Below are 21,351 nucleotides of genomic sequence, written 5' to 3'. Positions count from 1 at the left end.
CTCTGTAAGCCTGGAGGTCTCTAGCATAGGGGACTTCCTAGCCAAGGCCAAGGTGCTATATTGCTCTTAAAGTCCATGCAGGTTAAAGGGGACTTGATGTAGTTAATTCAGTTTATCCCTGGTGTTATTAATCGTTGGACTGACATCGATGGGATCTCACACACCTCTGGCCAGAAGCTGACAGATGAAAAATAAATCGCCCTGTGCTCCCTTCCCCCGAGAATGTAAAATGTGCAATAGTTCCACACTCGGGTCATTTTGGTGGAACTCGGTGGCCGAATCACCCCCCGCAAGGGTCTCTGGACAAATAAAACATCTACATTTTCTCTTTGAAAGTGGGATGGGGCACAACCTCTGCCAGCCCTTGTTTTTCTCTCTGAGCCCTTCTGTTACTGCCAAGCAAATAGAGAAAATGATGAGATGTAATTGCATCCGAAGCATCAAAAAACCAGTAAATAAATAATGAAGTCAGTGCGGGGCTTTGTCCATGACGGTGCGTAAGCAACCCTGAACACGTGCTCTTTTTAACGGAAGCCTTCTTGGGACTTGGTGTGTAGAAAAACCAAGGTTTAGTCTAGCCTTTCCTTTGCTTTCATTTCCTCCAAATAATTCAGAATTGCACGGTGGTGGGAGAAACACGGTGGTTGTTAGAAGCGGAGGCCCGAGAAAATACGCACACTCAGGCCGCTGAGAACATGCTGAGGAAGCACAGGGATATTTTTAATTGGCTGCATTTCATTGGTGAGGCTGGCGAGTTGACGTAGGAGAGATTTTAAGAAAATTGCTAAGCCCTAGGGAATTGTCCCAGAATCAAAGAAAATCATCCTGCTGTTGTTTGTAACACGGAAGCAAACTCCACATTTTGTTGCCATTTCTGGGTTTTTCACAAAATGGGCGAAATTGCAAAGCCCATGATAGGACAAAAGGACCGACTCTTCAGCAGTTTTATTAGTTTTGATTTTCCTTCCAGAATTTGCTCTCATGTTGTCTTGCTTCCTCTGGAACCCCGTTTCCTTCTCTGTCAGTAACGAGAAAGAAGCTCAGTGGACAGATTCTGGAAGCCTGCTTTCCTTTGCCTCTTGTTCCTCCTCCTCACGCCTTCCCTAGTTGACATCAAGATTCATTACATTGTTTGCAGCGCGTTTTTTAGAAACACCTCTCTATTTTTTGAAAATCTCCCTCCATTCGAAAGAAAAGATCCAGAGACACGCCAGGTGCCGCTAAAACATTTATTTATTGCCTCCCCCGCCCTGCGTGTCAGAAATAACAACGCATTTGTTACAGGCTAAACTTGTAATACTTTTCTTCCGAAGGTGTCTTCTAACTTTGGGTAAAGACTACGATCGCTTCTGAAGAGAAATACTGCCCGATCCCCAGCGAAAGGACGTTCGGGGGAGGGTTGCCGCCTGGCAGGATCACGTGGCAAATGCTGGAGGCCCACGGAAGTATGTCACACTCTTCACTCTTTCTTCTCCACTTGATGTGTTAGGCCTCCAAACCCAATACCCGTAGGGCCAAAATTTTTGGCATAGCAAACTGAACGAGAGGGAGGAAAGGGGAGAGAGAATGGGTTGGTTAGACCGTGTTTGCACTTCCTTGCTCCTAGACACAGTCCTTTCATCTGTGAGAGACGTCCTTGTGATCACTGTATTCATAAGTTCACTTTTAAGCATATCAGACTGCATTTATTTTAGATCTGCTGATCGAAATTGTTCATACTTCGGGGCACTTGGGTCTAAGTGTTCACAGACGTTTTCTCACTTGAGTCAACACGATCGGGGCCATGATTGCCTGCCCAGGCTCGTCCCCTCCTGCCTTTGCCTCCCTCCCGATACTGCAGGCACACAGAACCACTCGTGGTCCCTGGAATGCCCCCACCAAGATGCACATTCATCCTTCAAGACCCACAGGGGGCTTGTCTTCTAAGAAGCCTTCCCTAACACCCCAAGCTGGTCACTTGCCTCTTTATGTGCTACTGCCGGAGTTTTTTTTCACTTGGTGATGCAATTATGCTATTATTTGTCTACGCGTTCATCTCTCTGCTGGCCGCGGCAACATTTTAGCGTTTTGGGGCCTGTGAATGCGGAGGACCCTCTGTGTCCTCCACTGGCGGGAGGAGGCATCCCCTCTTGGATAGGGCGTTCGTTCGCATTCTGCCTCACCGAGGGGGCAAAGTTTGGGCACCTTGCAGTCTTGATTAGTAATGTCCCCCCTCTTGCCTTCTCCCGTTGCTCCCCTCCATTCCAACACGCACACCTGGAGACCTTGAGACACCATCATCACGTGAAAGGGTGGGAGGACCCCACTGAGAAACGATAGGCCTAGGAGAGGCTCCGAGGTGGAGAACACATTGCCTTGGCCCTGATTCATTCCTTCCTTTTCATAGCATCAGAGAAGAGCTAATCCCTACTGCCTTTCCACAAGACAAAGGGATCGTGGAGGCATCTGGGAGCAGAACTGTGAGGACCAGAAGGAAAATTAGTTGTCAGTTCTGTCCCTGCAATCACTAGGTGATAATGCAGTGTTAGAAACAAATGTTAGGAAGGAAGGAAGGAGGGAGAGAGGCAAGACGTGAGGGAGGAAGGAGGGAAGGAGAGAGAAGGGAGGAAAGAGAGGAGGGAAGGAAGGAAGGAAATAGATAGGTGTCGATAAACTAAGGAGAGGTCAAACTCTCTGAACTAATAAACTATTCATTTAATCTAATAAACTAAAGAGGGTTCATCCTTCCCCAGTTGCCCCTAACCACCACTCAGGTAGACAGAGGGTATTTGGATTTTCAGAAGGGAATGTGATACTGTTTATCCAGGCCCGTGGCCTCTTCTGAGTCAGGACACTGTTTTCTCCTTGTCCTCTCTGCCCCCAGGCGCCCAGCTGCCCTGAACCACTGAGTATCTTCAAGCATCCGGTCCCCCCACATGCTCCAACGGAGAGGACCAGAGCTGGGTCGGGGGGCGGAGATTTCTTCCCCTTAGGTGGCTTTGCTCCCCATCCTGAGAGCCCAGACTCTGCTCAGGCTGAGCAGCCATGCCTCCTGGCAGACACAAGCCTCTTGGCTGGACACAGCTTACCCTCCAAGGACCCTCCTTGGGAAAACATCCCAGAACCGCTCACCTTTGCAGTAAAGTTCCCCATCTTTGTCAGTGACGTTCGTGGACTCTAGACTCTTCCCACAGATGGCGCAGCGAAAACAGGTCTTGTGCCAAGGCTGAGGGGTGCAGGAGAGCAGGAGAGTTACATTAGTGGGGTGGGCTGGGCAGCGTATTCTGTGTCCATGTTAAATCCCCTGACCAGCAGTGTATAAAGGAGTGCCACTGTCTAAACCGTTCGCATATGTAACAGGCCCCAGACCAGTTTTCCCGGGGATTTGGAGAAAATGAGATGCTATGGAATTGGCCAGCAAGTCCCAGAACCCCTAAAAATAAATTTACCGGAACTATTACCGTATGTATTCCTTCAGAACAGACTAGAAAAGGGCTTCCCCCTTCTAGAAGATCGAGGAATAAAGTGGGGCCATGGGTAACATTTACATTGAATATAAAGTTAAAGAAGACGTGAAGAAATGAGGCGATTAGCCAGGTAATTCAATTTCGCTTGAACTCTGTGTCTTTCTGCCAGAAGAGAGTTGCGTGGCTTGGATCATTGGAAGATGGCCTTCTTCTGCACACCTGTACGTCCACCAGGCATGGCCTAGGCGTTCTCCATCTTCAAGTGGCCAGTCTTGGGGGTGGAGAATGCCCTCATATTCCAAGTCAGACACTCCCCATGGCCCTTCTTTCCACCCACCCCGCTCTGCTTTAGTATAAACACTTTTGTTTTTTTTTTTTCCCTTCCGTCGGGCCCCAACCCTTTGGTGAATACCCTGAAACCGGAACTTGCAGAGCAAGTGTGCATAACGGTCTCGGACATTGGATGACTCCTCCGATTGCCAAGACGCTTGTGAGCAAGGATGCTCCTTGCTGCTATGAGGTGTCTGCTCTATCCGCCGGTGGTGATGCCAGTGGCAGATGGAGTGACGCAGTGGTGATGGGCTCACAGGGCTCATAGCTTTCTGGAAGCATTGTGGACACTGCAGGGCAAGGGGCTTGTGCACTTTGTATCTCCAGCGCTTCCAGCCGAGTGCCTGTCACCTAGTGGGCTTAGGCCTGTTGCATCGAATTTCACCAGCTCTAGATTTCCAGGGCTCTGCAGAGTGACACTCACAGCCAGGAAAGCGGGTGAGGGCGGGTGGCTCCTAACGCGGCTCCTGGGAGCAAAGGAGAACGAAGGGCCTGGCTCCCACCCGCTCACAGTTCCTACTTTCCTCTCTTAGCCCTCCCGCCCCGTGTGGTGCAGATGAGCAAGCCCCACTTGGCTCACATGGCCGTCCTTACCTTGCCACCTCCCATCACCTTCTCAGCAGCATAGACTGACTTGCCGCATCGAGGGCACTTCTCAGACTCTCCGAACTTTGCGGTGAACTTGGAAGGGTTGCTGGTGGTGGCTGAGCGTGCCGGCTTTGGGGACCTGGTCAACACAGACAAATGGATGAAACCCATAGAGCTTGTTGGAAAAGAGTACTTTAAGCAAGTTACTAAACTTGTCTGTGCCTCAGACTCCTCATCTGGGAAATGGGGCTCATCATGGTGCCTTCCTCAGGGTGGCCGAGACGGTTTAATGAGGGGACCTGAGTAAAGCACTTAGAAGTCTGTGTGTCTCCTGGCATTTACTGAGGACTAACAAACCTAGTTCTTTTATAAAAAAAAAATTTTTTTTAACGTTTATTTATTTTTGAGACAGGGAGAGACAGCATGAATGGGGGAGGGTCAGAGAGAGAGGGAGACGCAGAATGTGAAGCAGGCTCCAGGCTCTGAGCTGTCAGCACAGAGCCTGACTCGGGGCTCGAACTCACGGACCGCGAGATCATGACCTGAGCCGAAGTCGGATGCTTAACCGACTGAGCCACCCAGCCGCCCCAAACAAACCTAGTTCTAATGGGCTTACATCTTTCCTTTCTGTGGCAAAACACTTAGCTAGTGTTCCATGTGTGTTCGCTTGTGTTGTTGTGTTATTTTTGCTGCTAGCATTGACATTTTTCTATTCCATCTTGAAGCCCACTGGTCTGCTTTATGGAGTGAGTTGTGGAAACATTCTAGAGCAAGATGGGATCTTGACAATTGATGGCAAACAAACCGTGGGCCAATAAACTGATGCAGTCCCTGTCACAGGTCAGGTTGCCATCCTGCATCCAAAGGTCACCTGTCCCCGGGTGAGCATCGTCCAAGATGGAAGCACAGTAAACCACCCCTTGCTTCTGTATCTGTTGGCACTTCCTTGTGCGTTTATCACTGGTGTCTCGCCGTAACCTCTAGGTTAGGCAGGGCTAGTCGGAAGAGAGCGAGGGCATGAGGGGCAACTGACCAAGGTTAGGCAGCTCGTAATCAGAGCTGGGATGAAACCCAGGTGTGCGGATTCTTGTTTCTCTCGGTGCAGTGTTATAACCAAGCCCTAGCGGAGGAGAGTGAGCTTTGGGCAATGTGTGGCAGAGAATGCGGTTGGTGTCCTCTTGCCTCATTAAATGGTGTCCAGTTGGGATTAAGTGATCAGAAACGTGTAAGCAACAACTCCTACATTCTTACGTTTTCCCAGGCTCCACCACAGGCTATAGAAGGGGCCAGATGACTCTTCAGATGGTCTAACTGCTGCTCTCTGGGGGAGGCCCTCCACGGGCCACTGCTTCAGTGGGGCTAGGCCTTTCTGTCTAGTCCCACTGCAGAGCTGAGTCCGGACACCAGCTGGCCAGACCCCAGCTGCCTGCGGGTGGCTGTCAGTCTGCACTCAGTTCCAGGGAGGAACTCAGCGCGAGCAGCAAGACAGAACAGACTGGTAGATGGAGGTTGTGCAGGGTGATATCCCAGCTTCCTCTGATAGTGTTGAGGGGGAAACCTCAGCGCTGCATCGTCAACAGGCAACTAGGGAGACCCACAGAACAGTCATAATTGATTGTTTACTCCTGAGGCACAGAGCCCTCCCTGCAGACCCACCAGCCCTGTGATGTGGGTATTAGTCATCTTACAACCCTAAGGGAAGAACTGAGTGACAAGGACGCAGAGAATGGCCATTGCTTCCCTGCCATATTTATGTGATTTACACAGAAACGCTCCAAGGGGAAGAAAAGGGACTCCGTGCAGTTTAGCAAAGGTCAAACAATGGAACATCTGTACTTTCTGGGTTTTCTCTTGACATGCAGACCAAGAACCATGGTGTAAAAGTAATTGCCCTTTAGAAAGGCAGATAATTTGAAGAGCGTCTCGGGAGAGATGACACATTGTTAAAACTTGGTCAGAGTATTCTTATTGTTAGCCAGTCAACAATAGAGTCCATTCTCCCACTTCCAGAAAACGTTGCTATGGGAACAAAATGAACTGTCCTGATAGCTAGGGCTCTACTGGGCTGGGAGAAGCGGTGGTGACTCACTGTTGGAACTGGAGGCCCAGATGTTCGCCCGTGTCCGTGCTGAGGCAGCCGGCGCCTTGTCCGTACCCGATCCCCTTGGGGCCATATCTGCGCCCATAGCAGATCTTACAGTAGATCTCCGACTCGTGAGCTGCGACTGTGGTGCTGTCGAGAGCCTTCCTGCAGGCCACTGCCGAGGAAGGGACAGTCAGGGGGTTGGGGCCGAGGCTCCTCCCCCCTTTCCTCGAAGCCCTAATGCCATGCTCAGGGCCAAGAGCCCCAGCAAGAGGGGCCCTCTGGCCGAAAGCACAACTTTGATCCCTGAGCGGAGCACCTTGAGCCACGGATTCCAAAGCAGCCCTGATTTCACAGGTGAGGAAACCGGGGAACGGAGAAGGGACATAACGTGTTCAGTGGAACCCAGCCAGAAAGAAAGGGAGGCCAGGATCGGAACCAGGTGTGTGGTCTTGGGCTAGTTAAGAATATTTTTCCCGAATCCGAACAACCTGAATTCCCGAGTGTCTAACCTCACGTGACATCAGGGAAGCGCGTGTGTAATGCTTGTGGGGTGAGGAGGGGATAAGGCACTGAGGCAGGGGATGAATTTATTTTTTTTTCTTGATAATACCAGCATCGGGACCAAGCAGTTTCTGTACTTACCATGGCCTTTGAAGAGCACTCTGGTATTCAAGGAGACAACTACCACTGAGGCTACTTTTGATCCAGGTCTGGAAGCAGGAGGCCGTGTAGAGGTAGACCTGTCTCACAGACCCTGAGGCTTTAACTGGGGGAAGTCCCCAGTCAATGTATATTACCTAATATAAAGTGTCCCCCGGAACATGAAATATATAAGGCAAGCCCCCATTTTTCCCAAAAAGAAGATAGATACATTACAATAAGTGAGTGTGGGTTTTTTTTGCCAATTTGAAAAAAAAAACAAAACTTTTAAGGATGTAAAGGAAAGTGTTAACTACCTACTTATAATATTTAATTTAATAATAGAGATCAATAATGTATTGATTTGGAGAGGTGACTTTTTTCTCATCTCACACAAACTCAGGGACAAAAAATTTCACCGTCAGCACTTCCCTGTCACCAGGGTTTTCCTCAGGCAGCGACTCCGCTCTCCAAGACTTACCACTTCTGTGTGCATCTTTGAGGTCTGGTGGTACCTGAGTAGGAGGCTGTCCCCTGGAATTTGTATCTCAACCAGGAGTTCCTATTAGCGTAGCATTTGGGCGACTTTAAAAAAATATGTAGGATTTCCCCCACTTGATAACTTGCTGTGTTGCTCTGTAAAGGTTGATCCTTAAAGGTTTTTTATGGTGGTTCTCACTGTTTATAACAGTGAGGTCGTAGCCCCAAAAAAAATAAGACATGCACATTCAGTTTATTTGCCTCCTTGTTTTTGTTTTTGTTCAAGTGACCTTTATAAGCAATCGACCATTGAATGAAGTTGTTTCAGGGTAATATGCTTTCCTCAAATAGTATTTTACTTAAAAACATCATATAATTGAATATGAGAGTGGGGGAAGACAAGGTTGTAGATGAGGGGTTGGTGGTTGTGTGGATGGGAAAAGAAGTGTATGGAAATACATTAAACAAGTCAACATTGTGTGTGTTAAAAACTCTCTGTAAAGAAAAAAAAAAAGTTGAGAGACTGTCCTATAGTGTAAGATACTTTATAAGGCTTTGAACACAGGGCAAATCCTTTTTGTGAGGAATAATTTTTGGAGAAAAATACCTTCTATTTGGGCATATAACATATATACGCGTCTCCACCCTTCTTGTTGCTATCAGCTTCTAGCCTCCAGAAAAACATCTCAAATATTCATTGATGTTCTGGACTCTGAGTTCCTTGAGGGCAACACTTTAATTTTTACTATCCTCAGAACATGTTATGGGACCTAGCCTGAAGTGAGTCCTCATTAAACATTTGTTGAATGAATGAATGGATGAGTAAGTGAATGAAGGCACGCATGCACAGGTCAATGATGGTCAGTGATTTGTCCATGATTAGACAGCAGTAAGTTGCAGAGCCATGACTGGCCTCAGGTCCTCTCACCCCTGCTCCATTTCTTATCCCCATCCCTCCAGGGCTGTGTTACTCCCAGTCATGCCTGGGCCCTTTGTTTCGCCACTCCCTGGCTTCTGACCAGCTTTTACACACAGGCAGAGTCGAGCTGTGTTGGCCACTGCTGCGGCCACTCACCACCGTGTATGTGATGTGTTCTGAGTGCAAAATGCACACCGATTTCAAACACTTAGCACACACAAAAAAGAATGTAAAGTATCCCATTAACAATTTATGTATTGATTACATAAATAGAAATACGATTTTTAGGCATATTAGGTTAAATGAAATGTTTTAAAATTAATTTCACTTCTTTATACCTTTCTAGAAATATGCCTACTAGAAAAGCTATATTTATATCTGTGGCTTACATTATATTTCTTTTGGACAGCCCTGATAAGGAGGATTAAGATTTGTCTAGGAGTTTGGAGAACACTGGCCAGGGGACAAGCTAAGGTAGGCTCTGTCTTTTTGAAGCCTATTTACAACAACTACAGGTTGGCCTGTAGACAAGCAAGTTCGGGGATGGAAATCTAGAAAAGCATGCTCCTCTGTGGGACCCTTCTGTCCACTCCTACGGAAACATGTACTGCTCGGACCCTCAGCCCACCTATGAGTTCAAAGGGTTAAAAGGGACACACCAGCAAATGCTCAAATCCCTTCTACCATGGCTCCATTGAACAGGGCATCTGCCTGCTACCTAAGGACAACAAGACACCCCGACCATGGAAAGCTTCCCTACCATGTCCTGTTCTCACTCAGACATTGAAGTTGATCAGAGGAGAATAGAGGCCTGATCAAGGACCCCGGTTTCCATCTTGTGACAGCCTGTGTGGTGGGTACTGTCATCTCCATTTTATGGATGGGGGAATTGAGGCTCGCAAAGGTGAAATCACTTGCCTAAGGTCACGCAGTTAGTCCACGGCAGAGCCCAAACTGAAACCCTAGTCATTTTTTGTCTAATTCTAGTATCTTTCCATTATTCCCAATGCCTGCTCTTTTTAAAAGCACTGGCTTTTTTTTTTTTTTTAAGCAAAAGCTAGAAGGCTATGGAAGGAAATCTTGAACAATGACTTCTAGATGATTGTAATAATGATGATGAATCTGATGGATGTGTATGATGACTTAAAAATAATTACCCATCACTAGAGCCCAAAGCTTATTAGTAAGTCCACCAACCCAGTCACTCAGAGCCATGCTTCTCCCTGCTCTTCGATGACATTTCTGTTTGCCATGGAAGGTGAGAGATAATGGAAACTCTGGCAGCAGATAAAACATTACTATTTTCAGGAGCTTAAGGATGAAGTGCCTTCATGCTTTAACAGATGGAGCCCCATCCTTGAAGTTCCATTTGAAACAGTTCGGGGCAGTGTGACACCTTATGGCCACTGGGCTAAATCATGGGGGTGGTGTGGGGGAACATGTGGGGAGGGAGTCTGCCAAATGTCTAGCAAAACTAGCCCTTAAGCCAGACCTACTGGAGGGAGGCAAGGAAGGTAAGTGGGTCAAAAGAGACTGTTCTCCTAGAACTGGACTGGCCATTGGAAACTCTAGAATGAAGTCATGTTGAAGGGACCAGACTGGGGGTCTGAAGGTACGTGTTCTACTCCTGGTTCCGCTGTGGGTTCTTGTGACCCAGGCTTAGAGATGAGAAATGATGTGTCCAAAGTCACGGGTCAGGCAAAGCCAGACTCCCAGAGGGACCCCAGGGTTTGTATTCCCCCAGCTGTGACACTGTGCATCTGTGTCCAGCAGGTGATGCTAAAGGTTCCCTTTGTGACACTACTGGTGTCCATGCCCCCAAACTCTTCCTGTTTGGACTATTACAGAATGGGCAGATGTTGTCCCTCACCTGACACAGGTTCTTTCTTAGGAAAGACCAGTCGCAGCTGGCTTCAGTAATACTGGCCAGTGGGAACAACACAGAGCCAATGCATCCGGGCTCCAGATAAGCGATGGCTTCCTTTCTTTGCCAAGTCACACTTTGCAAATGTTGCCACTGGGTCAAGGTTCTTGCCACAATGGCAGCAGTAGGCCAGCTTGTTCTGACTTCGGCAAGAACTGAGCAAGTTGTTGGCAAGAGGGTTCTCAGGAGAACACCATCCCTTTAGGTGGGGCCCCAGGGTGATATTTCTATAAGTTCCCAGGGGATGCTGTTGCTGCTGGTCCCGGGACCAGACCCTGAGGACCACCTTTATGCAGCATCTGTGGCTAAATGTGAGCTTTGAAATGCCCTCCGGACGCTGAGGGGCCCCCATGGCGTTCACCCAACTCACTGCAGTGGAAGCAGGTCTTGTGGAAACTCCTTCCGTTGCACTGGATTTCTTCCGCGTGGTAGACCGTCTTTTCGCAGGCACCACATTTCGCTCCTCCGCCCCAGTTCGGCATCTCGAAGACCTTCTGACCAAGGTCAAGTCTAACAGGATCTAAAACAAATACCCTAAATGTTGGCAAACTCAGGAGTGAACGAATGCCCAGTAGTACCGTGTTCTCAAGGCCAGGATCCAGCTCCGGTGTGTTTGGTGGCTCATTCATCCATTCATTCATCCATCCACACATTCATTCAGCAAATAGTCACTTGTGTGCACATCACTGAATAAGCTCAGACACTCAGATGGCCCTGAGCAAGTCACTTTACTGCTTTAAGACTGAGTTTCCTCTTCTGTTAAATTTCAGTAGCACCTGCCCCTAGGGTTCTTGGAAGGGATAGATGAGCTAATTTTACGTACATAAGATTATATACAAATATTAAGTATAATTGTTTCATCTAAGGTTTTAAATACGATTCCATCAGTCGTGGGAATAATCTATGAAAATGGTGTTATCTTCTTATTTAGTTCAGTGGTTCTCGAAGCACGTCAGCTTTTGCTACTGTGCGGATGCTGGTTTGGTAGATGTGGGAGAAGCAGGCAGTTCTGTATTTCTAATAGTCTCCAGGCAGTGCTGATGCTATCAGTAAGGACCATGCCTTGGGCAGCAAAAGCCTTAGCTAATCTTTTTTTGTTGTTGTTGTTTAAGTTTTTAAAACAACTTTAATGTTTATTTATTTTTGAGAGAGAGAGAGAGAGAGAGAGAGAGAGAGAGCACAAGCAAGGGAGGGGCAGAGAGAGAGGGAGACACAGAGTCTGAAGCAGGCTCCAGGCTCTGAGCTGTCTGCACAGAGCCCCACGCGGGGCTTGAACCCAAGAACTGTGAGATCATGACCTGAGCTGAATTCAGTGGCTTAACCGACTGAGCCACCCAGGCGCCCCAAGCCATAGCCAATCTCGCCGATAAAAATCCATGATCTATAAAATGTCCCATTCAGATTTATCCCTCCTATCTCTTAGACCCAAGCAGTAAGCTATGGTGGCACTATACTAGCTCAGTGGTCTGGAAACCTGCCTTCTGCTTTCAGGGCTAGCACACCTGGCCATGTGCAGGGAGACGAATTGCACAGCTTCTCTTACATCTGCCTTCCCACCTATACTATGGAGAGAGTCACTCTTTCCCTCGCTGCCTCGCAGTGTTGTTTGGAGACCCGAATGACACGATGTGCAGGAAGGTGGATGGCAGAACTCACAGTGCCAGGTGTGATCACAGGAGCCAAGCGATGATGCTGCTGCGTGTCCTCCCACACCCTTCCAGGATGTTCTGCCGCAAACAGTGGCTGAGAGTCCCAGCCCCGGGCCATCTTTGTCTCCTCCCTATGGCATTTGTGTAAGAAATACCGGACAAGTAGCGGCATCAAAAAACAACTTTCCCTTTCTTTCTGTGTCTGTGTGTAAGTATGAATCCAGTTTTCAGTTTCCCCAGAGCAGAACTGAAGTCAGCCATCAGTAGTGAAATTTCTGAGATCTGGCCAGCTCCAGGGGGCCAAATTTTCACTGAGATCCTTTGGTTTCTAAGAAGACTGGTATGCCATCTTGTCATTGACACCAAGCACTATCAGCCCATTCCGAGTGGCTGCTTCTGACCTTCTCTTTCCCTTCTGGGAAGCCAGTCACCTTCTTATAATAGTTGGCGATTAACACTAAGTTCTCCTGGGTCAACTGGTCTGGACTGTGCCTTCCAGCCTCATAACAAAGACAGGTTTTGCTAAGAAACAGAAGGTAAGTAGCAAACAGACCACTGAACCTGATACCAGGACCAAAGGGAACATCTCTACCTAATTGTCCCTGTAAACAGCTTTCCCACTTAAAAAATAGCGTGAGGTTAGCCAGGAACACCCAATCCTTCCTCTCATAGAAGCAGGCTGTTCTTTTTATTCAGTAAATTTAGAAAATGCACTTAAAACATTTTTTTTTAAGGAAACATAGGGGCACCTAGATGGCTCAGTTGTCTGAGGGTCCGACTCTTGATTTTGGCTCGGATCATGATCTCAGGGGCATGGGATTGAGCCCTGCATCGGTCTCAACGCCGAGCATGAAGACTGCTTAAGATTCTCTCTCTCTTCCCCTCTCTCCAGCTCGTGCTTTCTCTAAATATAAAAAAAAAAAATTTTTTTTAAGGAAACATTTAGTGCTTCTATTTCTGTATTTCAGGTTGTTTAGTATAGAGGAAGGAATAATGCATTTTGAAATGAAAGGCTTGGGATCAAGTCTGCATTCATTCACTCATTCATTCACTCACCATGCAATTACTACCTACCTACCTGTCGTGTGTCAAGCACTGTATTAGGTACTTGGCGAGGGATCAAGGGGAGGAAAACTTATAAGAACGAGTAATTTGTGTTGCCTGTAATGAGAAGTCCACATTCTAGGGAGGAAGAGAAGCAGGAACCAGATACTGGGTACCAGAGAAGAGTCTTACAAGAGTACCATGCAAACTCAAAGGAGAGTATGGCTACCCACATTTAGACTAGGGATGAAACCAGTGAGTTGCTGGAGGATCACAGATGTCACATCCAAATGGGTGAATGAGAGTTCTCCAGAGAGCAAAAAGGGAGAAGGACATTTCAGGCAGAGTAAAGAATACACAGGGCATGTCTTAATATCCCCTGAAAGAACCCAAAATTGTTTATTTTTGACTTTTTTAAAATGTTTAGGTCTCTAGAGTTGGAATAGATTTTTTTTTAAATTTTTTTTTCAACGTTTTTTTATTTATTTTTGGGACAGAGAGAGACAGAGCATGAACGGGGGAGGGGCAGAGAGAGAGGGAGACACAGAATCGGAAGCAGGCATCCAGGCTCCGAGCCATCAGCCCAGAGCCCGATGCGGGGCTCGAACTCACGGACTGCGAGATCGTGACCCGAGCTGAAGTCGGACGCTTAACCGACTGCGCCACCCAGGCGCCCCTGGAATAGATTTTTAAGAATGACCAGCCTCCTCATTTACAAACAAGGTGAGACAAAAGAAGGAAAACGTTTGGGAGATTTTCTTAGCCAATTTCTTTTTCTAAGATCCATCCTTCTCTGCCTAAAGATGATACATTCTCTGGGAAAGAGTAGAATCACATAATTTTGATCATGTTCATTTTGATCCTGGGTTGTAACATAATATAAAATAGAAGAGAAATGTCATATATATCCAGGAATAAGACAGTGACACTTGCGAAATTAATGAGATGGAAATTTTCAATGAAAACAACCCTAGGTCACATTTCTTATTTCAGATCTTTGGTGGAGATCTAATTGGTGTGTCTTGCGAGTTAATGGTAGACAGAGATGCCCCCTGGGAAGATGTGTGCCTATGCACTCAGCAGTTGCCTCCACATGATTCTTCTCAAAGTGAGGATAAGATTACAGATAATACCTTCTTCACAAGGTAATGGATCCTAGCACAGGTTATTTCTTAAGTGATCATAAATATCTGCCATACGTATATTAGGACTTGAAACCCAGAATAGAAATCCGTAGGCGTTTTATTAAACAGGTGCCAAGTTCCATTTTTAAAAGTGGAAATGTAGCTATGAAGGCTAAACACAGAAGACATCTCTGATTTCTCCTTCCAATGCTCCAAGGCCAAAAGGCAGAGCATGTTGTAAAGCATCCTGAATTGGAAGACACAGGTTCTAATCTTGACCTTGTCACCTTGAACTTGGGTGAAATATGGTGGAATTTAAAGCAGTATTGAGGAGCTATTCTAAGGCAAGTCCTTGTCGTCCCTCCCCCCCCCCCCTTTATTTCAGGTTATTCAAGTAGCACGCATCTGCTAATTAAGTCACTGTGATTTGAAAGCACATTTAAGTCCTGGCTCAAGTACATAACCTTTTCGGCCTCCGGCATTGCTTTGGAATTCCTGTGTCTCAACACTCCTCTAGCCAGGCCCAGAATGTGAGTTTATGCTGGCAAGATACCAAGGGATGGGCCATTTGTTTATCAGCGTTGCCTGGCACAGGCAAGGGTCATTGAAGGTAGGATGCCAAATATAGGTTCTCCCGTCACTCAGCCCCATTTGCCACCTGGGTCACAGTCTCCATCACATCACCTGGCATTACTCCCTGGGCCAGTCCTGGAGATGGCCGTGTTGTCACTGATGAAGTCGAGGGTCACGATTGAAATGGGGGACAGTTTGGGGTTTCTGAAGAGGATAGAGAATGTGAGCTTTGCTACATCGGTTAGGGGGAGGGTGAACTCCAGACTTTTGGATACCCAGTTCCCAGTGAGAGAATACCTGTGTCGATTTCTTCACGAATAATGCTGTGGAAACAGTTATACTGGGAACGTGCGATAGTGGGTACTGGGAAAAGCATTGGATCAGATGCAAGAAGCCAGAGTTCTAGTTCTGCCTTGCCTCTTCAGAGCTGTGTGATCTGGGAAAACCAGTGAAGCTCTCTGAACCTCAGTATCCTCTCTCTAAAATGGGCATAATGTCCCATCTGTTCCACTATTGCTGGGAGGATTGTGGCAGTTGAGGTACATCGTATCACTTTGTAAACTGTGGAGTATTATAAAATGTGCGAACTAATTAGATCTGCAATAATTCTAGATTGTCACATATCAATCTGACCCTTCAGAAGAATAACGATGCTGTGTATTTGGGCACCTCCTTCCTACTCCAACACTCACTGTTTGGTGCTTATCAAGCTTATCAACTATGGAGCTGAAAGGTGACACCTTAGGGCAAAAATGGGTGGGGGAGGCAAAATGGACACTCAGTGACTCAGTTTCTTCTTTGTAGGCGTCCCTTAAAGGCTGTGGGAGGGAATCTTAGGCCACGACTTTGAGCGGACTGTTAGTGACGATGCCATTTTCAGCTCAGTGTTGGTTCATGTGGTCATCCTATTAGATGCCTGATTCTCCATGGTGAGTCAAATTGTCTACACTGGCTGAGGCCAAGATTTTGATCATAGGAGCGTATGTCCGGAATGTAAGGGATAATCATTACCAACATAATAATGTTATTATTGAAGCTAAAGTGTGTGGAGTCCCTTTGGCCCGGCTCTGTGGTGTGTATCATTCCATGCCCATAGCCACCCTTCAAGGTAGGCACTATTAAAAAAGGTACCTTTTGTAACTCTGGGCGAAATGGAGTCTTAGGGAAATTACATTACCCAAGGTCACATGGCTACATTGGAATTTAGGGCTCTGACTCCAAAGCTGTGTTCTTATATTAACATTAGCTACTCTTTAAAAAAATTTTTTTTTCAACGTTTTTTATTTATTTTTGGCACAGAGAGAGACAGAGCATGAACGGGGGAGGGGCAGAGAGAGAGGGAGACACAGAATCGGAAACAGGCTCCAGGCTCCGAGCCATCAGCCCAGAGCCTGACGCGGGGCTCGAACTCACGGACCGCGAGATCGTGACCTGGCTGAAGTCGGACGCTTAACCGACTGCGCCACCCAGGCGCCCCTATACGTACTATCTTTAGAACAGCCGCCCCACAGAGCAAATGAGGAAACTGAGACTCAGAGAACTCGAGTGACTTGTCTGGGATCACACAGCTAGTAAGTGGCAGAGCTGTGATTCAAACCCGAGTGAAGCTGGTTCTATATCCCAGGTCTCTGCCTATGACACGCTAGAGAGGGGACAAGGGTCAGCGTCTCCATTAACCAAACTTCCCAGTTGATGGGAACTGGGATCTGGTTGACCCCATTGTCTCCCCACGGGACAGAGAGTACTCATGGGTGGAAATAGCAGGGAGCCTGAATTTAACTCAGTAAATAAAAGCCTCTCTAAGAGTCATTGCCATTCAGACACAGAAAGAGCTCCTTTGGAGCTTGAGAGTTCCCTCTCACTATTGACTTTAGCTCAGCTGGGGATGGTTGTTCACATGACTGCGATGTGAAGTCCCTTCAAGGACCCTTCAAGCCCTGAGACAGGTAGAGGGATCTGAACAGTGACTGGAGCCTCACCTTGCAGAAAGCTTGCCCAGTGACATCTGCTCTCAAACACTGCCTCTTCTCTACTCTTCTAATCCAGGGAAGAGAGGTGATGTAGCATGGTGGAAGACCACAAGCTTTGGAAAGAACCAGCCAGGGTTCAAAAAACCCTCTGTGTTGGACCTTGGGCAGAATGCTCAAAATCGCGAGCCCAGTGTTCTCGCGCGTGTAAAGACAGATGAGAAGGGTTGTCTTCAAAGGTTTCCAGGTTAGATAAGATCACCATGATAGCTAACGTACTGGGTATACAAATGCGTAATACATGGCAGGTGTCTAATAAGTTTAGCTGCTCTCCTTATTGCTACTGTTATTATTTTATCTTTAGCTTTTAACTCCCATTGTCTTAAGACAAGCAAATCTTTCCTTGCTTCTTCCCCGTGGCCCCTTTGGCTCAGACTGTGAACCAGCTCGATTTCTCAGCCTTTGGACTATGCTGCACCCAGGAGCAGATGCAGCCAGGCCAGGGAGAGAGCTCCCCGGGGGGGGGGGGGGGGGGGAGCAGGGTGCCTGGTGCCAGAAATGGCATGTCAGGCAGAGTCCTAAGCCTGTGCCCCAGGACAGCTGCTTCCTCACTTTGGCAGCCCTGGTGCCTAACACCAGCTGACCTCACTGGCAATGTGGACAAGGAAGCAGCAAGCCCAAGCGGAGTCCCTGGGGCCCAGGGAAACCATGCCCTTGAACTCGCCCGTGTAGGATACTCAAGGTCAGTGGCTTCCTCCCAGGCTTCGGAACAGAGGAATGAAGTCCCCTACCCGGAGGCCCTTTCACCAAGCCTGGGAAGCCTAGGTCGCTTATTCCCAGCACAGAAATAACCCCGAGCGTTGGCTCTCATCCCTTTAAAACTTACGGTAGACACACTTGCCCGTTAAACTGCAGCCGGAACACCGGGGTTACGTTATACCTTTTCTGAAATTCTCTCTGCAGTGGCCGAATTTTACTTTCAGAAACTGACTCTGTTCCATTTTGGCCTTTATAACGTGTTCGTAAAGACCGTGTTGCACCCTGGTTTATATCCCGGCCCTGCCACGTTCTAGCCACATGACCCTGAGCCACATGACTTTGCTTCTTTGAACTTTCTTCCATTTCTTCCTCTGAAGAATGACTTCTCACAGGACTTTTGTGACAGTCAAATAAGTGAATATTGATCCACGCCCGCACCGGGCAGCAACCAACCAACAGACGCATGCTCGAGCCTTTCCCACGATGAGGTCTATACCCCGCGGCCCTCACAATCATTGTGTCCCCTCCCACTTTTCTTCACTGTGCTAACTGCGGCTTTTCACATCTGAAGGCATCACATTTCTCCTTGGCCGTGAAGCCCAACCCTGGCTACAGTATTCCCAGACATCTGAGCAGTGCGCTTATAATTGGAAGCCCGCCTGCCTCAGGAGTTGTGTTTCCTGTGTATTAGATTCCCTGTCTGTGTCCTTCCTCCTATAAAGCAAACTAATCATCATCTAACTCCTGGGCACCTTGTTATCCACTCTGACCTCTGGACTTTATCATCACACTTGTACTTAGCAGGAAATCCTCCTGCAGCCTGCCGGGTTTGGCCCTGTGCCTTTTCTCAAAGGCCCCGCATATTTGTACCGTTTTATTCAGCTTTACAAAGTACTTCCTATACTTTATATCATTTGATTCTAACAAACCCCTTTGGGATAGGTGGCCTTAGCTTAATTTTATTGTTCGGAAAATGGAAACTCAGAGAAGTTAAGTGATGTCCAGAGCTGGCTTTTGAACGGTCTCAATGACAGATGCCGTTTTCTCCTATTTCCTTGTTCAGATTCCCAGGATTTCTGAGTTTGTGTTCTCCCAGGGTTCTGTCTCTCCCGCTTTCAAGAGAATGGTGACTATTTGCCTGCCGAGTGACCCTGCTCACTCTTTCCTTCTCTTTCTCTCTGTATCTGTCTCTGTTTCTCTATCTGTCCCCTGCCCCTGCCCCCTGCTCTCCCTCCCATATCTCTAATGGATGGCTCGTGTGCCTGAGCTGTGGAGCACCTGTCTGCCTGGCCAGCAAGAGCACCAGACCCTGGGGCTAAATTGCACTCTGTGCCAACAGCCGGGCTCATTTTAATGACTGACTTGTTCAGAAAGGAACCAAAGCCAAGCCAGAAGACTCCCTTACATTTTCCGGGTCACAAAACCATCTTACACACTTTGTGATGAGTTGGATGTACCCAGCATTGACATTTCGGTCCCAAAAGTAAACTGAGGACACAGGCTCTCCCTATTTCCCCATCCTCCCCTGCATCAGTGCTGCCTCTTCCCCCAACCCCAGCCCCGACACACAAGACAGTCAATACAAGCTCATTGAATTGCTTTGAATTGTACCGCAGAAAGAGTTCCTCAGACCTGTCACCCATCTCCTCCTTCTCGGAGATGTCACTGCCCCAGCTCAGGGATGGGAACAGAAATTAAGAGTGGCAACTTTGATCTTTGGACAGCATCTCCACTCAGACCATTGCTTAAAACCACTTCCCATTCTCGGGGCACTTGGGCGGCATAGTTGGTTAAACGTCTGACTTCAGCTCAGGTCATGATCTCGCGGTTCGTGAGTTCGAGCCCCGCGTTGGGCTCTGTGCTGACAGCTCGGGGCCTGGAGCCTGCTTCGGATTCTGTGTCTCCCTCTCTCTCTGCCCCTCCCCCTGTTCACGCTCTGTCTCTGTCTCTCTCTCTCTCTCTCTCAAAAATGAATAAACTTAAAAAAAAAAAAAAACACTTCTCATTCTCTGTCACACTCATGCCTGTCATTCAAATCCTTAACTGAAACCTGGAGGAAACACTGGGAATCACCCCTCACCCTCCGCGGGGAACATCCTCCTATTCAACAGAGCTTTTGATGGGTTTCTCAGTGTAGCAATGTCTTTTTTTGGGGTCCTGTTTTGATTAATTTTAAATTATTAGAAGCAAACGTGTTGCTGAACATCCTTGGGACATGAAATCTATTTTAAACCAGCAAACTTCATTGAGCATTTCCCACGTGTGGGGCAGGGTATGGTGAACTATAGAGATCTCAGTCATTTGCCCGCACCTTCTGAATAGCACAGTTCTTCATGTTCTGAGCATTGGAAGGCTGGCTTCTGCTGTATTGTATCTATAACAACCACTTTGTAACTGTGCAGCGCTTTACAGTTAGAAAAATATCACCACGTCCACTCTGAGGCTCACAGAGGAGACCAGAGCCCTGAGGTCAGGAAGTTTTCAACAGTCACACATCCAGTCATTATGTCATAGTTCTAGGACTGGGTTGGTGTCTTTTGACCAAGACGATAGGAAGCATTCCACCGTGGAAATAGTTTTATACCAAATATAGTCCCTTACTCACTTCTCTGTGAGGTTCCCTTGAACCCCCAAATACTAATCCCACTTTTAGAAATTTTTTTAAACCACTGCTGGGTCCACACCAGGATCGCGCATAGCTTGAGCCTCCTACACAGAAGCAGAATGGACACTGGTCACTGGGACATGAAACACACTCATACTCTATGGACCCTTCATAGTCCCAACCAGCCACCAAGCCAGGCCACCCCCAGCCCAAATGTCTGCTTTGCTCCACGTACCTGCCTGCGTGGTCTCTGTCGGCTCAACTGAGTAAGGGGGGCTCTCATCCTCTTTAAATACGTGGAGGCCGTCCCTAGCATTGGCCTGCAGAGGGAAGGGCGGGAGGGAGGCCGAGGGGAGAGGGTGAATGAGACATGAGTAACACAACTGCTATCAGAGGCTGAAAATAGCCTGTGACCAAAGCCCCGAGTTTTGTTCCCCCCACACCAGCTGTGAGGCCCTCAGAGAACAATATTGCACAGGTTCTGTTTTAATTGCCAATTGCCTGTGGCACTAAAGGATCGATCTGTGGAGCGTAGATTTCTGATCAAGTGGTTGGAACAGGAATAGGAGCAAAGAAGGATTTTGTATCTAAAATCATTTTCCCAAGCTCCTACTCCCCTGTCCTTCCTGGAAATCGATGCAAGGTACCTGCAAATGAATCATGAGCCATATCTGGGAGCCCTCTGGAACTCTGAGACACAGGTCACGACGCTCGTGAAGAGAACTCACAGCTAAAAATAAGAGTGATGGGTGCATGAAATGATACTTAGATAATCTCTACAAAGAAGCTTGGGGGCGGGGGGAAAGGTCAGCTAATCACCAGGGTTCTGGCACTCCATGGCCCGCCATCCTATGAAGAAAAGTTTTCTCTCAATAGTTTTGAATTACTGTGCTCATCATCTTTTTCTACTTAAGAATTTAATATGGCAGCATGTCATATTTACGACAAATCTTGATAAGCCTCTATGAAACCACATTTTCTTTGGAGGCCTAGTTTCTCTTTGCCTAATATGTACATATTTTTGGCTTTGATCAAGCACCAAGGACACATAGGAATTATAGAATTTGATAGGTGACAAGAAGTTCAGAGATTTAATAGACTAATTCTTCATGTTGTCGCTGAGGAAATTCAGGCACCTAACTTGCTCAGGCCAGGTTCCAGGCAGGTGAGCAGGTTCTGGAGTGAAATTCAGGTCATCCGTTTCTCAGACAAAGGCAC

General features: G+C 47.5%; 1 protein-coding gene across 1 annotated transcript; it reads right to left on the bottom strand.

Annotated features, from left to right (window-relative positions):
- Window positions 1-1,293: 1,293 nt before the first annotated feature.
- On the bottom strand, window positions 1,294-20,449 carry CSRP3 (cysteine and glycine rich protein 3). Its single transcript, XM_049618366.1, has 6 exons — window positions 20,369-20,449; window positions 10,783-10,932; window positions 6,454-6,622; window positions 4,371-4,503; window positions 3,112-3,205; window positions 1,294-1,536 (listed from the first exon to the last, which is right to left on the bottom strand). Exons 2-6 carry the CDS (start codon window positions 10,892-10,894, stop codon window positions 1,460-1,462), a joined length of 585 nt encoding a protein of 194 aa, XP_049474323.1. The 5' UTR covers window positions 10,895-10,932; window positions 20,369-20,449; the 3' UTR covers window positions 1,294-1,459.
- Window positions 20,450-21,351: the final 902 nt, after the last annotated feature.

This window comes from Panthera uncia, chromosome D1, assembly GCF_023721935.1.
Source record: "Panthera uncia isolate 11264 chromosome D1, Puncia_PCG_1.0, whole genome shotgun sequence".
NCBI classification, from domain to species: domain Eukaryota; kingdom Metazoa; phylum Chordata; class Mammalia; order Carnivora; family Felidae; genus Panthera; species Panthera uncia.
The sequence above is the reverse complement of the archived record's forward strand: the minus strand, read 5'-3'. Positions and strand labels throughout refer to the sequence as shown.